The 16410-nt window shown below is 65.0% G+C and overlaps 1 protein-coding gene across 2 annotated transcripts in view; it reads right to left on the bottom strand.

Moving 5' to 3' along the window:
* Positions 1-6250: 6250 nt before the first annotated feature.
* KCNQ1 (potassium voltage-gated channel subfamily Q member 1) overlaps positions 6251-16410 on the bottom strand; it is a 304912-nt gene continuing 294752 nt past the window's right edge. For both annotated transcript variants that reach the window (XM_044259973.1, XM_044259974.1), the window contains exon 16: positions 6251-6475. In XM_044259973.1, the coding sequence (XP_044115908.1) occupies positions 6251-6475 (225 nt within the window). The remainder of the gene's footprint in view (positions 6476-16410) is intronic.

Here is a 16410-nt window from a genome sequence, read left to right as displayed (position 1 = left end):
CCACTGCCGTGCCCCACATCACCGTGAAGACGGTTCCTGTAACCACATATGTGTGTTTAGCAGGTGGCGGTGAGGAGGGATACGGCCAAAAAACAACCAGAATAAATTCAGTGGGGTTTGGTAGCTTGAATCAGCTGTCAGGCCTGTAACAGTTTCTTGAGCCTTGCGGGGTGGTGGGGGGTGGGGGGATGTTCTTACGTGCAGGAGCAATGGCAGCTTCATTGGAACCAGTGGGCATGCCTTGATGGATGCCCTGGCCCTTAGCTGTATGTCCCAGCTTGCCGGTCCACATGGACCTGTGGAGCTGTGCTCAAACCACCTGGTAATTCGCCTGCATCTTTTCCTCGGACCTAGCCTCTCTGGCTTTGTGATCTGGCTCGAGAAAGCCAGCTCCCGTTTTGGCCAGTCCGTCCCTCCCTGCCCTCCAGCTTCTCCGCCTGGCAACAGACTTCTCTGCTGCTGCAAGTCCCTGGGGCTTTTCCAGTGCAAATTCATACACGTGTCGCGTCAGGCCAGCTCTGCCCTGGGCCTTGGTTTCCCACTCTGCACCAGGGAGGGAGGACCCATGTGCCCCAGGGTTTCTCCACTTCTCCGCTCTGTGTCCAATGTGTGCACCCCACGAACACCCCCCGGGACCCCCTCACCATGTGTTTTGCCACTTCCTACCCACTTCCTGGGGCCGTGGGCTGGACAGGAAGGTGGGGCCGACGGCATGATTGACCCTGGCAGCCGGGTCTCCTGCTTTGATGTTGCTCACAAACATCACAGGCTTCCTACAGGCTAGAAAATGGGGGGAATTTCACCGAGGAGGGTGCAGAGGCTGGGCTGGAGACAGGAGGGGGGGGTCCGAGTCATGGGCAGGTGGGTGTCCCTGTGGTGTCCAAGCGACATGCTTTCAACTCCATTCTGGCCCCTGCCCCCCTGCAACCTGAGTCTGCGGGAAGCTGAAGGAGCTAAGACCCCAACAGACACCAGGACAGACTTGTCACTTCTCAGGCTGTGGGACCACTGTCCAGACACGTGTGAACCCTAAGCCTGTCAGGTGAGGGCTGAGAGGGTGTAGCTCTGCCTCTGCGGGGGGCCTCTGGGGCAGAGGCTCGGAGACAAATGGAGGGAGTCTGAGGTCCACCCTGCGGCGAGCTCCCCTGCCACCTCCTGCCTCGCTAAGGCGCTTGGAGTGCTGAGGACTATGGGAGGCTGGGGCAGCAGGGGGCCTGCTCAGGAGGACCAGAGGACAGAATCAGGCCCGGGACGTAAGGAGGGACCTGCTGAGAGAGAAGGATCGGGGGCTCAGAGTGGACCCCCACCCCTGCCACATGGCTGTCGCCTGAGGTCTGGGTCGTGGGGGGCAGTGCCCTGACCTCAGAGGCCTTGGGATGGGGCAGGGTGGTGGCCCCCGGTCTGTCGATGGAGAAGATCCTTTCTCCGGCCCATGTCTCTGGCTGGTGCAGACAGCTCCCAGCCCACCCTCCGCCCAGGCCTGGTTTACTGGAGCTGGAGGTGACTCCCCCTGCAGCAAGAGGAGGGACAGCAGCTGACCGGTGAGGTCGGAGGTCGCCTGCCTGGGGGCTCCTGGGCTGCCCGCCCGCCGCCGGCACTCCGCTCCGCCATGGCTTGGGAAGGGCCCAGGTGGGGGCTGTCAGAGTCCAGAGGGCCCTAGCCCCGGGCTCTTGGCACTCAGAGGTCAGTGAAAAGCGGAGCTCTGTTTGTCCAGCTCTGTGGACAAGCACGCTCCAGGCCCAGCTGCCAGGGACCCCCAGGCTCGGGGGGCCGCAAGGGTGAGGCCAGGGCCAAGAGGGGCCTGCCGCCCTTTCAGACCCCAGGGAGCCGCTGGGGTCCAGGGCTCAGAGGTGGTCCCAGGAGGAAACCAGGGTGTGGAGCAGGTAGGTTTCGGGTGAGCGGGGGAGGGCCCCCAAACCAGGGAGACTGGCTGGCTGCTGGGAGGTCCCCATCCCTCCAGGTGACCCAGCAGACCCCCACAGGAGGACTCTGCTTGGGGCTGTGTGTGGGGCTGGACTTCTGCCACCCCATCCCCCACCCCGGCTGTCTGTCAGAACACCTGCCTGGTCTCGTCCTCAGGGCACCGGGTGGTGGACTCCCCTCCACCACACATGCATCACAGGACCCTGCCTGTGTCCGGGTGAGCCTGCAGCACCCCGGCCCTCTTCCCTGTGGTGCCGTAGCCCCTTTCCAGACCCTCATTTTACCCCTTCATTTAACTGGCCCTTCTGGAGGTCTGGCCTCCCCCGTGGTCTGAGAGTCCCAGGGAAGCCTCTTGTCCACTGGCCTGCTGCTGGGCACAGCTCCTGACCCTGGCCCAGTGGGTGCTGCTGTGCCCTTGGGGGCTTCCAGTGGGAAATGCCAGGGCTGGGTGGGCAGGGCGGCGGCTCCCAGGGCCTCGAGGGTCAGCCTGGGTGCAGGGCTGCGACAGCCCGCTGGGGTGGAGGACAGCTTCCCACGGGGGCCTGGCATGCAAGGCAGGCGTCCAGGAAGCTGCTCTGAGGGCTTGTGTGGGCCGGGCAGGAGGGGCGCATCTCCCATGCTGCTTGTCTGGCTGCCTTTATTGAGCACCTGCTGTGTGCCCGACCTGGGCCCGGAGCCTCTGGGTCTTAGCTCCGTCCGTGTCTCCCCCACGCCCCGCCGTCCCGTCCCATTTCACAGAGGCGCGGCGGCAGGAGTGCGGGCCTGCCCTGTCTCCCTCTGCTCCCAGCCCCCGTCCAGAGACTGGGAGAGCCTCGGACACGGCGATGGAGCCCAGGGCCTGCGAGGTGCCTGCCTCCCGGGGGCACCCTGGTGGGGGAGGAGGTCTGGAGCAGAGGAGGGGGCGCTCCAGAAGGGGGTGGCAGGACAGCCCCTGAGCCGTCCTCACCCTGTCACCCCAGCAGATGCTCCTAGCGCCCACTGGACACTGAGCACCTCAGTGAGGGAGCCCAGTGTGGAGACAAAGGCCGGGCGCTGGGGACAAATACTCATGGACACTGTCAGCGGCGAGAGCCAGGCAGCCGCACGAGGCCCACAAAGGGGCTGGGGGAGGGGGCGTGAACGGCCCGGGCTGCACTTGCCACCGTTGCCCGGGCGACGGCCCTCTCCCGGAGAGGTCTGCTGGGCCATTGTCCGGGGCACACAGGACGTGTCATACACCAGATGGCCGTGTGCTGTCTAAGTCAGTTATCGGGGGACAGAGTGAAGGAATGCGGCCGGCACGGCGGGCCGGGGCGCCATCTGTTCCCGCAGACCGCGGGCACCGGGCGGGCACTGAGCGCCCGGCCGGCCTGGCCCAGCCTCCACCGCGGGCTTTAATTAGCTAATTCCATAATTGGGCTTTATTTCAGGTAAATTGCATTTCACACCCGAGAGGGCCGCAATGGGCCATCCAGGAGTGAGGCACTCAGGGACTTTGTGTGCAGTCGATAATACGGGAAACAAAGCCGGGCTGGGTGCAGGGGCCGTGCCCTGCCCAGATGGGCGGCCCCGCGCCGAGCGCATCGAGGGCCGGGGTGCCGGGGCGCCGCGGAGGGCCCTGCTCTCCCGCCAGCCGCTTCCTGGGGTTTCCACAAATATTTACCCAACAAGGAAACAACAGCTTTTGCCTTTCCAGTAATTGTTGCTCCCGCCCCTCCCCTGGTGGGTGCAGGCGGGGGAGGCCCCAGGCCCTGGCCGTCCCTCCTGCCCTCCCCCGCCCCGGCCAGTGCTGGTCGGTCCCAGTACCCAGTCCCCACGGTGGGAGGCCCTGGGGAGCACCGAGGCGGTGGGGCTCAGCAAAGTGGGACCCTCCTTTCCCCCTCCATAGGGAGCCTGGGTTGCCTGTCCTGACCCGGGCCAGCTGGCCGCTTCCAGGGGTCTTGGGACAGCCCCGTCCTCTAGAGGTCAGCTGGCCCCAGCCCTCGCGGCCTGCGTGCGGGTGCAGACGGGCTCTGGAAGGAGAGCAGGAGGGCAAACTGTCCTGGAGGAGGGTGTGCGCAGTGGGCTTGCCCAGTCTGCCCCGCTGATCATGCCCGCATCTGTGAGCTGAAGGGGGGCACTCGGCTGGGGGGGCGGGGTGGGGGGCGCCCAGGGGGCAGGGCGAGGGCGGGCTGGCTCTCCCTGGCCTGTGCCCCCAGCCTGCTCGAAGCTGGGCGGCCCCAAGAGAGCTCCCTGTTACCGCAAGGGGACATCAGGGCCTAGAGGGGGTGGGGATGTCCGTGTGGGGGCTTCGGAGCCCAGACCACCCTCTGCACATACGCCCGGAGGGGACCGTCTGTGCTCCTCGACGGTCCCGGAGGCTGGGCCTGTGCACACGCCCCCGCCCTGGTAGCGCTCCTGGGTCCTTGGTCAAGGAGCAGCCTGGCCTGGGAGGGGCAGACAGGCCAGAGTATGTCCCCTGAGGTGGTTACCCCCCAGCACCCCTCAGGCCTGGTCTTGGCAAAGTGCCCCCCTTCCCCAGGGGCTCAGGGGCTGCTGGGAGACAGGCAGTGACCACATGTTCACCACGGCAGGTGGTCAGAGCTGCCCCAGGGGGAAGCCCCAGGACCGCAGGAGCCCTGAGCAGGAGGTGTGCCCACCTGGGCTTGGGCTGGATCTGCGGCCTCAGTGAGCTCTCTGAACCCCGACCCCTCCTCGGGGAAGTGAGTTCCTATTCAGCAGCTCCTGGACACTTGCCCCTAAGCAGGCCCTAGGGGTCCTGTCCGCCAGGCAGGAAGGGAAGGTGGCGGGACCCGGGAGGAGGTGGGGGGGGGCGATGCCCACAGGTAGGCCGGCAGCGGAGGGCAGGGAGCCCTCCCGTCCACACCAAGCCCTGAGGCCCCACCCCCAATGCTTGGCTGGGGACAATGACCTCACCGGTCAGCCCTGTCCCCTCGAGGGGTCCCAAGGCCTGGAGGGGCTGCCGCTCGTGAGCAGCTTTCAGGAAGGGCTGGCTGCCGGAGGAGCTGGGCCACAGACCAAAGTGACTTGGGTAGTGGTGAAGGGGTGAGGGCCAGAAGAGGCGCCCACAGGAGCAAAGGCTGCAGGTCAGGCCTTCGGTCCTGGCCGCGCTCTCTCCCTCCGCTCAGCTCCGTGGACAGAGCTGGCCTCGGTGCAGGCTAGGGGCTGGGGCAGTGACGGCCAGACCTCAAGGTGCTTCCGGGTCCCTGGGGCGGGGGGTCCTCCTCCCGGAGACCTGGGGCTCCGGCCTCCTCCCCTTCCCTGGGTCGGGGCAGACGGCAGCGTGGGCACTCGGCGAGGCGAAAGCTGGGGGTGTGCCTCCACGGGACAGGGCTGTCCCGAAGATGGTCCTCTCCCTCGGGAATCAAGACAAGCGCGGGCCCGAGACCAGCTCCGGGACTCCACGTTTATTAGGAAAAGCGCCACAATTAAGGGTCGAAATCACACCGTGAAACTCATTAAAACACAGATTCCAAATCACCACAAATTATTCTGATTTCTATGAACTGAGATGCCCAGGAGGAGCCCCGTCTCGTGCAGGGACTGTGACGCCCCCCACGCCTGTCCCACGCTCAGCAGCTGGCCGGGGGACGGGACAGTTCTGGTGTCCTTCTAGCTGCCCGGACCCGGTGGGGAGCTGCAGTGGGGGCTGTGTGCAGGGCAGGGGTCAGTGGGAGAAGCTGCCGGTCCACAGTGGGGGACAGTCCACCCCCACGGAGCACTACGGGCACCATGGCGGGCCGGCCCTCCTGCTGGAGGTGGTGGCCTCAGGGTCCCTCATAACCCTGGCCTCTGAGCCAGTCTCTGCAGGTGGAGAGCACGGCCCGGGCCTGGATCGCCGGCACCCTCGGTGTGGCACGGGCTGGGCCTGCCCTGCCCTGCCTGCCTCCTCCCTGGGTCCTGGGTTCGAGGCTGAGAGTGGGTGCTCACAGACCCTGTCCTGACTGCCCTCCGTCTCCTTCCAAGAGGCCCCCTGGGGCCTGCTCACACCTGTGCTTTGCCAGCCGTACATGCGGGGACCAAGCGCCTAGGATGCCCGGCCCCCCGGGGTCGAGACTGAGCCCTGCCACTGTGTCCCAACTGCCATACGGATCCTGTGGGGGTCATGGTCTCGAAGCCGAGAGGAGGCCCCCAAACCCAGCCGAGGTCTAGTACCCGCTGGCTGGAAGGGGAGGCCTCGTGACTCCCCAGGCGTAGCCTCTCAGGGCGGCGTGGCCCAAGGAGGGTCTGAGGCCCGGGAGGGAGGGGCCGGTGACCTGGGGGGGCGCCCCTCCGGGGTGGGAGGTGGGCTGGGCCGAACTGGACTCCTCCGGCCCTGCCCTTGCAGGCCTGGGGTCCCAAGCCCCCGTCAGGACCCCTCATCGGGGCCCCCGCGGGGCACAGTCAGCTGCTCATAGGTGGGGAGGGCGCCGCTGGGCAGGAAGAGCTCGGGGCTGAGGGAGCCGCAGGGGGGCGGCGCCTGGGCCCCTCCACCGCCGGGGGTCCGCTCGCCGGGCCGGCCGCCCTGGTGCAGGGAGAGGAGCTGACGAAGCATGTCCGTGATGAGCGCCAGCCTCTGGTCCAGCTGCGTCACCTGCGGAGACAGGAGCGGGTGAGGAGGGGGCCGCCCGGTGCGCGATGCCGCTGAGTCTGCGCCCGCGGAGGGCTGGGGCCGGGGAGGTGCCGGGGAGCAGGGCCCAGGGTCCCTGCCCACGGGAGCCGTGCACGGGCCTGTGTGTGTGCGGGGAACGAGGGTGGGTGCTGCGGCCCTGTGTGCGTGTGTGTGTGTGTCCGCGACAGCGGAGCACCCCCACCCCGCAGGCGGAGCGCGGGATTCCTGCTGGGGTGGGCTCGAGGGTCGGGGGGGGGGGGTCCGTCTTCCGCCGCGCCCTCCGCCCCCTCGCGGCAGCAGCACTGTCTTCCCAGGGGGCCAGGGGTCCGACCCGCCCACCCCTCCTCCAGCGGTCAGGCCGGGGAGGGCCTGTTTCTGGCCACGTGGCCAGCCCCGCTCCGAACACTGGGGCTGCCGATGGAGCAGATGGGGTCACCCTGTGGGACTGCAAGACGCGGGCACAGCATGGGCTGGGGCCAGGGGACGTGTCCCCCGCAGCCGCTGCCCGGCGGGAGGGGTGCGGGGCTGGGAGTGCAGGACCTGAAGGCAGCTCAGGGCAGAGCAGGGTGTCCAGGGAGGACCCAGGGCCGGGGACCATCAAGCGAGGGGCCGCTGGCGGCGGGGAGTGCGGAGACCACGAGCTGCGGGCCTGCGGGGTCCGGAGCGAGGGTCGCTGTGTGCGCAGGGAACGAAGCAGGCTCTCTTGCAGCTGCCAAGGGCCCCTGGAGCACGGGACGGCCTCGAGACGGTGCAGGGGGCGGTTCTCCCTGAGGGCTCTGCCCGGGGCCAGCCTGCTCCCTGGGGCACCCCTGGGCCCACTGTTGGCTGCAGCGCCCCTTCCCCGGGACCACGCAGAGCTGGGGGCTGGCTGCACCGCCCGGGAAAAGCTGCTGGTGGGCCGAGTGGCCCTCAGCCCCATGAGGGCTGGAGGTCAGGAGCTGGGTCCAGGGCGGTGGGCTCCAGAGGCGGGTGTGGCCGCCGCCAACCCTCCAGCCCACTGCAGAGGTTGAGCTGCAGGAGAGGGGAGGGGAGAGGCTGGCAGGAACAAGACGAAAAGAGGGCTCTCTCCTGAGAAGCGGAGCAGTCCCTTATCCCGAGCCAGGCAGGGCAGGATGGGGGCCGGGAGGAACCCCTGTTCCAGCAGCCCTCCCCCTCTGCTGGCAGGGCTGTCTGGGAGGGGGGCCGTGCCCTGTCAGGTGATGCATCTCCCCAGCTTTGCAGGGCTGAGGCTGGTGCAGTCTCTGCTCCTTGCCGGTGGCCCTGGGTGTGAGAATTACCTGTCTCAGGCCCCCTGGGAGAGCTGCTCATCTGAGGCCCCGACACCCGGGCCCAAGGGACCTGATCCTCTGTTTTCCCCGATAAATCTGACGAGGGAGCCCAGGCCATCAAGAGAAGGGGTGTAGGACTTCTCTGGTCTGGCTCGGGTGGGGCCTGGGACCCCTCAGCTCTTCTAGCCCCCAAACTGAGAAATGCACCCCAAACCGCAGACACAGACACAGACCCTGAGGCCCCAGGAGTAGAAGGGCCTTGTGCCTGGTCACCAGCTGGGACCCCTGGCTCCACCATTGCACCCCTGCAAGCCCCCCCGCTGGGCTCCTGTGCTGGGAAGACACGCGTCAGGCGGGGAGGGTCAGGGCAGCCGGTCGTGGGAGGGGGTGCGAGCGGGGTGGGGTGGGGTCCTAGCTAAGCTCAGAAGGCTGGGTGGACACAGTGAGCAAGGCAGGAGGGGGCATGGGGTGCGGGAACTTGGCCCCCCTGGGGCCCCCTCATCCTGCCACCTGTGGGCACCCTGGGAAGCCCCTGGGGGCCCGCCTGGGCTCCTCGGGCTCTGCACAGCAGTGACTCTGCCGCAGGCCCGTGCAGGTGCGGCCGGTGTCGTTCGGCTGTGCCGGCCCTGCTGGGCGTCGGTCGGTTTGGCATTAATTAGAGCACGGAACACGTTACAGAAGAGCATTTGTGGTTTCATAAATTTTCACTCTATGGCACTGGAACATCTGTCGGGGCCCCCAGATGTGTAAGTGGGCACAGAAGCCTTACAGGGTGTTCCCGGATAAAAAGGAAACAGAAGTGTGGCTGGGAAGCGGGAGGAGCGGGGTGGCTGGGCGTGGCGGAGGGACGGGCTCTGTGGTCCTGCCGCGGCGCTGTCCGGAGGACTGTCCTGGGGCAGGCAGGGGAGTGGTGAACGTGCGGCGGGGGCCAGCCTTCCGGACCCCTCCCGGCCCGTCCCCCTTCCCTCCCAGAGTTAGGCCCCCTCCTAGAGCTTGGTGGTCACACTTAGTGCCAGCCCCGTGCCCCCAGGGCCGCCCTGGCTCAGCTGCCGGCTCTGAGCACCCCGAGTGGGCCATGCATGGACCCGCCCCCCAGCCCCCGACCCCCTCAGTGGCTGATGGAGTCAGACACGCTTCTGCTCCGGAGCGGGGCGTCAGAGTGGTCCCAGGACCCGCTCAGCAGCCCCTTGGCCGGGGTTTCCCTCCTTCCCTCAGGCCTGGGGGCTGAGGAGGTCCCCAGCCAGGGGGACAGGTGGGTCGCTCCTGCTTGGCCTTGGGACCTGCTCCGTCCCTTCTCAGAGAGATGACCCCCAAGGTGACCTTGTCCCCTCGCTTCTCCGCTTGAGCGCAGGGTGCTTCCCCCCCATTCACACGTAGGTGGGACGCTCCGTGGCCAAACCCCAGTGACCGAGAGGGGCATCCACCTGGCGGGTGTCCTGGGGATGGCAGACCCATGCGCTGGGCCACGACGGTGCTCCCTGGAGCCACAGGGCAGATCAATTTTGGGGAACTCGGACCTCACGGTTCCTGGCACTCTGATAGAGATTAAAAGGACAGGCCGACAAAGGGCCCTTGTTCCTCGCCTCGACTCACCAGATTAATAACCACAGACGACACACGCGGGCCTCCGAGGAGAAAAAAGCAATTAGACTAACAGCTAGGGAGAGGGCCCCGGGCGGCTGGCGATCAAGCCCGAGGCCACGGGACGCCTGTGTGATGTGGTTATGAATTTGTTTTCAAAAGAAAATCTTGAAAAAGAGTCTTTCAAGCGAGATTTTTACAGGACCTGCTCAGCCTTGATTCGGGCTTTCGACCTGCTGATGGCCCTGGCCGCTCCGGGGGGAGACATGGAGGGCTGGGGCTGGAGGGGTCTCCTGGTGGTCTCCTGGGTCCCTGCTGGCTGGAGTCTGGAGGTGGGGCAGAACCTCCTCCTGGGACACCCTAGAGCCCTCTGCAGGGTCCCTGAGCCCTCCTGTTTGCAGACTGTTCTGGACCCCCCTGGGCTGCAGGGAGTTGGGGAGCTTCTAGGAACAGGAGCACAGAGCCCTAGGAAGCAGCACCCTGGCACGCACGCCGGGGACATGCTTGGTGACGCAGATCACTGTGTGCGTCTGCTGCTCTGCGCACCCTTCACCCTCTCCCTGAACTCCCCATCCCTCCTGCAGGGCCTGGCTCTCCCTGGCGCCCCTGCCCCTTTCACAGACACTGGGAGTGTGGGAATGAAGGGCTGGGTTATGGGGGTGCAGTGGGGCTGCCGTCGGAATCCACCAGGTGGGTGATGTGGCCGAGTTCCGGCTGTGCCTCTGGTTGGTCGCTGGAGACACAGCTGGGGGCAGGTCTAGGAGGGGCTCATGGGAGGGGTCCCCGGGGCCACCTCTGGCCCGGCCAGGAGGGAGCCCTGTGCTGGAGAGCTCAGGACAGAAGCCCCAAAGCCCCAGCCAGTCCTCAAAGTCTTGTGGTTGAGTGTGGAATCACCCCTCCAAACACAGAGTTCAGGAGAAGCCCCAGCTCAGGGCAGGACAGGGGTCTCAGGAGTGAACTGGTGTATAGGGGGGTGTGTGCCTGTCCTGTGAAGGAGCCTGGCCACACCAAGGGGGAGTCTTGGGCTCTGCTGGACCCAGGGAGGGCTTGGTCTGAGGGGGGGACCCCCACACTGGGCCGTGGGGCTGGTGAGCAGATTCCAGGAGGTGGTCCTGGCCCCTTACGCAGGACTTCTGAGCTGTCTGTCCCCATAGCCGGCCATGCTCGTATCCCCCTCCTGTGGGCATGGCCCCTGGCCTTCACTCTGAAAGCTGCTGCTGGGTCAGGGAGGGCAGTGGGGGTCAGAGGGATCTATGGCCTCTGCCCCCTGTGCCCGCCAGCCCCTGTGGGTGACGCTGAGCACCCATGCCCACCGAGAGAAGCCAGGGAGATGGAGCACTGGCTCTGTCTGGGTTCTGCCTGCCCAGAGCCCTCTCCGCTGACCATGACCAGAGAGCACCCTTGGGTGACAGGTGTAGGCCGCTGTCCTCTGGACCTCTGGGCCAGGTTCAGGTCAGGGACGCACCCAGGACCTGCCCATCAGCCCCAGGCTGAACTCAGATTGTGAGAACACAGCCTCCTGCCACCCATCTAGGTCCTTCCACCTCTCTGGGCCCATCCTGTTCCTTCTGAAGTCTCTTTGTCTCAGAAAAAGGCTCCAAATTCAGCATCCTGCTTGGTGCTCTGTCTGTCGGCAGAGCCTGGGGGACTCCTCCATGGCCCAGCTCAGATGAGGCAACCAAACTCTCTTGCTGGGATGGGTGCAGTAGCCTGCCAGCCAGCTTCCCTGCCTTCCCCAACAGGCTTCTCCGGGCCTTTCCAAATACATGATGGGTCCCGCTGCTGTCCCACTCACACCCTCCTGAGCAGTCATCCTGTTGCCAGAAGACTGAGTCCCTGCGTGGTCCGCGGCGTGCCCCCCCCAGCCCCCCTGCCCCCCTGCTCTCTGGCCTCCCTTCCTTCCATCCTCTTCATTTGCTCCACTCCAGAGCTCTGGGCTGGTACACGTGGTGGCCTTTGTCCCTGCTGCTCCTGCTGCAGGCATCCGTCATCCCCCGACCCCCCAGGGTCTCACCAGCGTCACCAACCTGAGGTCAACTCCTTCCCTTGCCACAGCTCACCCAATCCCCCAAGAGCAGCCCATATTTTCCCCAAGACCCCTGGTGTGTGTTTGTGTCTCACTACAGTCAGGCTCCAGGGGCCCCGAGCCTCTGCCCTTCTTTCCCAGCACCTGGGGGCGGACAGAGCCAGTGCTTCGTTGCCCAGCAGCTGGACTCCAGAGCCCCCCAGGGAAGGGGAGGGGGTGCAGGGTGCCTGCCGGCCTGCCTGGGGCAAGCTGTCCTGGGATGTCCTGCCCAGCGGGCAGCCTGGCCGGCCTGGAGTGCGCATGTAGCCCGCGGTCCGCCCCTGGCGCTGGGCCTCTGACTCCTCAGGGCTTGGGAGCTCCCCTCCCCCACGGCAAGAAGCTGACAACAGCACCCATAAATCACCCTTTCCTTAGGGCTGGTGGGGCTGGGCTGTCTTAGGGAGCTGGGTATGAGTGGGAATAGATCACAGCGCTTCATAACGTCCTAATTTACGGCAGGAGACGGTGTAATTGTGTTTATGACTTTGTTTTAGTGCTTTAGCTCTTGGAGAAAAACCAACCGTGTTTCTAGCGCTGGAGGATTTACTGCCAGTCCCAGGCCCGCGGCTCTGCTGGAGCTCTCCATCCCGCGACAGCCGCCGCGCACCCATCGCCGAGGGGGCGGCCACAGGACCGAGTGCGCATGCGTCGAGCCGCAGGGGGTGGAGGTGGGCCTGGGGCCTCTGTGGGCGGTTCTGGGGGTGTGCGAACCGGGAGGGCTGCGCACCACTAGGTTCGGATCCCAGCGGAGGAGGGCTCGGGCACCGGAGGGTCTGCCCAGGGTCCTGTCTGAGCCTGGTGACCTTGGCCAAGTCCCTTGGCCTCCCTGAACCTGTTTGCCCACGTGACCTGCAGGGATGCCGGTGAAGCCTGCCTTAGCAGGTGGTTGGGAGGATTGGAAGAATGCAGGAACCCTGGAAGCAGTGTCTGGCACTCACGGACCTCCCATGCAGTGTCCCATGGATGGTCCGCAGTGATTCCCGCAAGCACGTGTTCCATGGTGCCCATGTGCCCTGCAGACCTCCGCCATGTGCGGGAACAGTGCGCGCGGGTGTATACTGGCCTTTCTGGGGCATGGGAGACTGGTGCTGGAGAATGCATGAGCTGCCCTGGGTGTGATTTTACACAAGTCACCGACCACTAAATCATTCCCGGAGCTGCCGAGGGTGTGAGCCGGTCTACCAGGACCTCTAGGCCCCTGGGCCTTTGCATGTGCCATGCTGCTGGGACAGAGCAACACAGAGGCTGAGCAGGAACACCACCCCCAAGCGAGGGGCTCTGTCAGGGGCCAATGTCTTCTAACGGGGATTTGTGGTCACCAATCCGTGTCCTTCTGTCTGTCTCCCAGGGCCCTGCTTGGCCAAGTCCAGGCCAGGGTTGAGCCTCGGCCCAGAGTGGGCGGCAAACATAGCGGCCACTTGTGTCTTGGCCCCGGGACTGGTGTCACGGTGGGGTTGATGACTTGGCACTTTACTTAGATGAAACTTTCAGAGGCCATAGACCAAGGCCCCTGTCCTAGTGTCTGTCCCTTGCATATCCGGCCATCTGGGCTGCAGCAAGGAAGGAGGAGTCCACGCTGTGGCAGGTGGACCAAGCCACTGCCGAGGTCAGCCGTGTCTCAGCTGGGTCCTCTGCAAAGTGTGACCAAATGGCTGAGGACCCAGTCAGTGCCACTCTATCCCAAGACACTTCCAGAGGCCTTCTACTGCCGACTGGCCCTCACTGACCACCCCTCAGGAGTGCAGGATGCTTCCCTCCAAGAGAGCACCATGACAGGGAGAAGGGCCTTCTACCGGCCGCGCAGACACCTGCTTGCCAGGGGCTGCCTCGCTGATGCCTGGGTCTCAGGGAGCCTAGCACTGCCTTGGTTCAGGCTGACGGTGGCCCCGGGTCTCAGGATCATTGCACCTGTGTTCACCAGGCCAGTACAACCTGGCCCACGCTCGCACCCAGCCCTAGGACCTGCCTTTGCACAGACACCCCCAAGCCTCAGCCCTGGCTCTGTGCCCTCCCCGGGGCCTCGGAGCCTTGCCTCTCCCCACATGCATCTCAGCATAGCAGGTCACGGAGAGAACTGCACCGACTCCCCTCCTCCCGTCTCAGGGTTGGTGCGGGCCTCCCATGGTGCAGCGCTCAGCTGGGGTGCCCTGGTGCCCCAGAACATGTGCCCTGAATTCCACGCCTCTCCTCTCCTTCTCTGACACCCCAGCCCGGGCTGCCTGTATTCTTCACCGGCATCGTTGGGTCTCCTTTCCCTGACAGGCTCGGCTCTCTCCCACTCGGCCTGGAGAGATGCTAGGCTGAGCTGCTCCACGCTGACCTGAGCTAGAGCCCTCTGCAGAATTCCCGGCGGGGGCATCCCCCCGTGCAATGTAATCTGCAGCCCCCTCACTCAGTCCTCCCAGACCCCCTTCTCCCAGAGCCTGAGCACACACATCCCTCTTGACCCTGCCCCAGGGCCTTTGAACTTGCTCTTCCCTCTGCCACCACGTTGTAGAAACTCCACTCACATGTTGAGAGCGACCTTCCCTGACCTTTTCAGCCAGGAGCCTGATGACTCCTGATGACTGTTTTGCTCACAGTTCTGTGTGTAGCCCCCATGACCTCCCCAAATGTCCTTGTTTGCTGATTTGCTTGCTCGTGGCCCCTTCCACTCCCTGAAGGTTCCTGAGGCCAGACCTCAACCATGCTGTCACTGTGGTATCCCTAGACGGTCTCCCGGAGCCTGGCATATAGTGGGTGCTTGGTAAGTACACGTGGGGTGGAGTCAGTGCTCTGTGAATACTCGCTGGATGAGGAAGTGAGGCTCCCCGACATTCCCCTGGGGCCCCAGTGCCAGGCAGGAGGGGCAGAGGTCCTACAGGCCCAGTGCTGGCTCTCTCCCTGGCTTACACTGCTGGCCAGGACTTTTCATTGTCATTGATTTATAAGGGCTCTTTGTATATTAAGGAGGCTGGTCCTTTCACCTGTACATCACAAATGTGATTCCCTAGTGTGCTGTTTGTTTTGTGCAGTGGTTGATGGCAATCATAATTATTACTCTTTGTCTTGCTGCACAAAAATCTTATCTATTCATTTGCTTTTTCACGGAGGGGGAGTCATCCCTCTTTTCCTTTATGGTTTCTAGATTTCTGTGCACACTCGGAGTGGCCTTCCCCATTCCAATGCTGAAACATTTTTTCCTGGTGCCTTTTGGATTTATACTTTATCCATAAATCTTCGATCAGCGTGGGACTGACTTTGAGCGACAGACCATCGCTGCACCACACTTTGCTGAATAACCTACCTCTTTCCCACCGAGCGGAAATACCCTTTCTACGCGCTAAACTCCTTGTGTCTCCAACTACCTTGCGGTTCCCCCGAAAACGTGAGTAATGGCGGCCTCATAACCTACTCTGCTCTCAGCTCTCAGTGCACGCTTTCTGGGGGCGAAATGCCTCGCTGGCCCTGCCCCGGGGGGCCCGCAGGACAGGCTGCGAGGGGAGCATGGACCGGCTCCCCTGGACAGTGCCCTCTGCCCTTGGCCCCTGTAGTCCAAGGAATCTCGTTCTTCTGCTCAGAACCAGGAGAGGTCTGTCCTCTGAGCTCTGAACAGATGGCCCACTCTGGTGGCTGTGGGGCACTACAGGGTCCGAGCCCATCACCCACCCTGTCAGCCCCAGCCTCGGCACCCCTGCATCTGTCCCTGCTCCTGCTCCACGAAGAGCACCCTCCCGGGTTCCCACATGGCAAGTGCCCTTAGCTCATCTATATTTCTGTGGTCTCCTCCAGGAAGCCTCCCTGTACTGGAAGCACTGACCTGCCTCCTAGACCCTGGGCTCCATCTGCCTCTCCTCTAGACCTCATACCTGCTTCTTTTTGCCCCCTCCCTGCACCTCCGCTGCCCCGGGATGAAAGCCCCACAGAGTCTGCGTGTGCTGAGTCCATCGACACAGATCCTACTCCTGGACCCTCAGCCCCCTGCCCTCCCCCCAGGACCCCCTCGGGGCCTACACATCCACGGCCCCACCGAGCCCTGCCCCCACTGCTACGTGTGGACTTCCGGTAATGCTTGAGGGAGGAGAAGGCTCACGGGACATGGGGGGCCGGTCAGCGGCAGAGTCAGAGGACGCCAGAAGGAGGCCGGGGTGGTGGGGCCAAGACCCAGGGCCACCAGACGGGTGGACTGGGGGAGACCTTGTGGGGGGCTCGGGCCTCCCCGGCAGGCCGGGCCAACCCCTAGCCGGGCCTCCGGGGGGTCCTGGCAACGGAGGCCAAGCAGGGGCAGCTGCCTGCCCTGCCCACGTCCGGCAGCCCTAGGCCGGGCCAATGCAGCCGCCCTGCTCGGGGTGGGGGGGCGGCGGGCGAGCGGGAATGTAGGGCAGCCTGGAGACGGAGGCTGGAAGCGAGAAGCCGTGTTTGTGTTGGCGGCAGGGAGGCCCCACCGGCATCTGCTTCCCCCCGCCTCCCCTCCTGCACTGCCCCTCTGACGGGCCTCGAAGTCCCGGAAGCCAGGGGGACGCTGGGCAGAACACTTTGTACCTGGAGCCAGCGAGTGCCTGGCCGCCTGCGCCAAGCCCCGGGCCGGGCGGGAGGGTGACACCAGGCCCGGTGACGGCTGGCAGGTGGGTTCTATCTGCCATTGGCCTCTCGGGCCAGGCCCGGCCACCCCCACACCCCCACCCCGTGGCACCAAGCCCACCAGCCTCCTGGGCACCCGGCAGTGCCCCCTTGACGCTCAGCTCACTTTCCCTGCAGCTTTCCCTGGCCAACGGACCTCCTCTCTGTCCTCACAGCCTGTCCTTGCCCCAAATGAAACCCCTATAGGTCTCCCCACTGCCTCGGGATAAAGACACAGCCCTGCCTTGGCCACAGGATCCCTCCTCTGGGTCCTGTGTCCACCTCAGTCCCTGCCCCTTCATGCCCCAGGCTGGCTTCTTCCAGTTCCTTGGATGTGCCATAACTCTCCCTGCCTCAGGACCTTTGCACCAGCCGGCCCCACTTCCTAGAAGAATCCACTCCTC

Source organism: Neovison vison, chromosome 7, assembly GCF_020171115.1.
Source record: "Neovison vison isolate M4711 chromosome 7, ASM_NN_V1, whole genome shotgun sequence".
Taxonomy (NCBI): domain Eukaryota; kingdom Metazoa; phylum Chordata; class Mammalia; order Carnivora; family Mustelidae; genus Neogale; species Neogale vison.
Note: the sequence above shows the minus strand (reverse complement) of the source record. Positions and strands in the feature narration are given on the sequence as shown.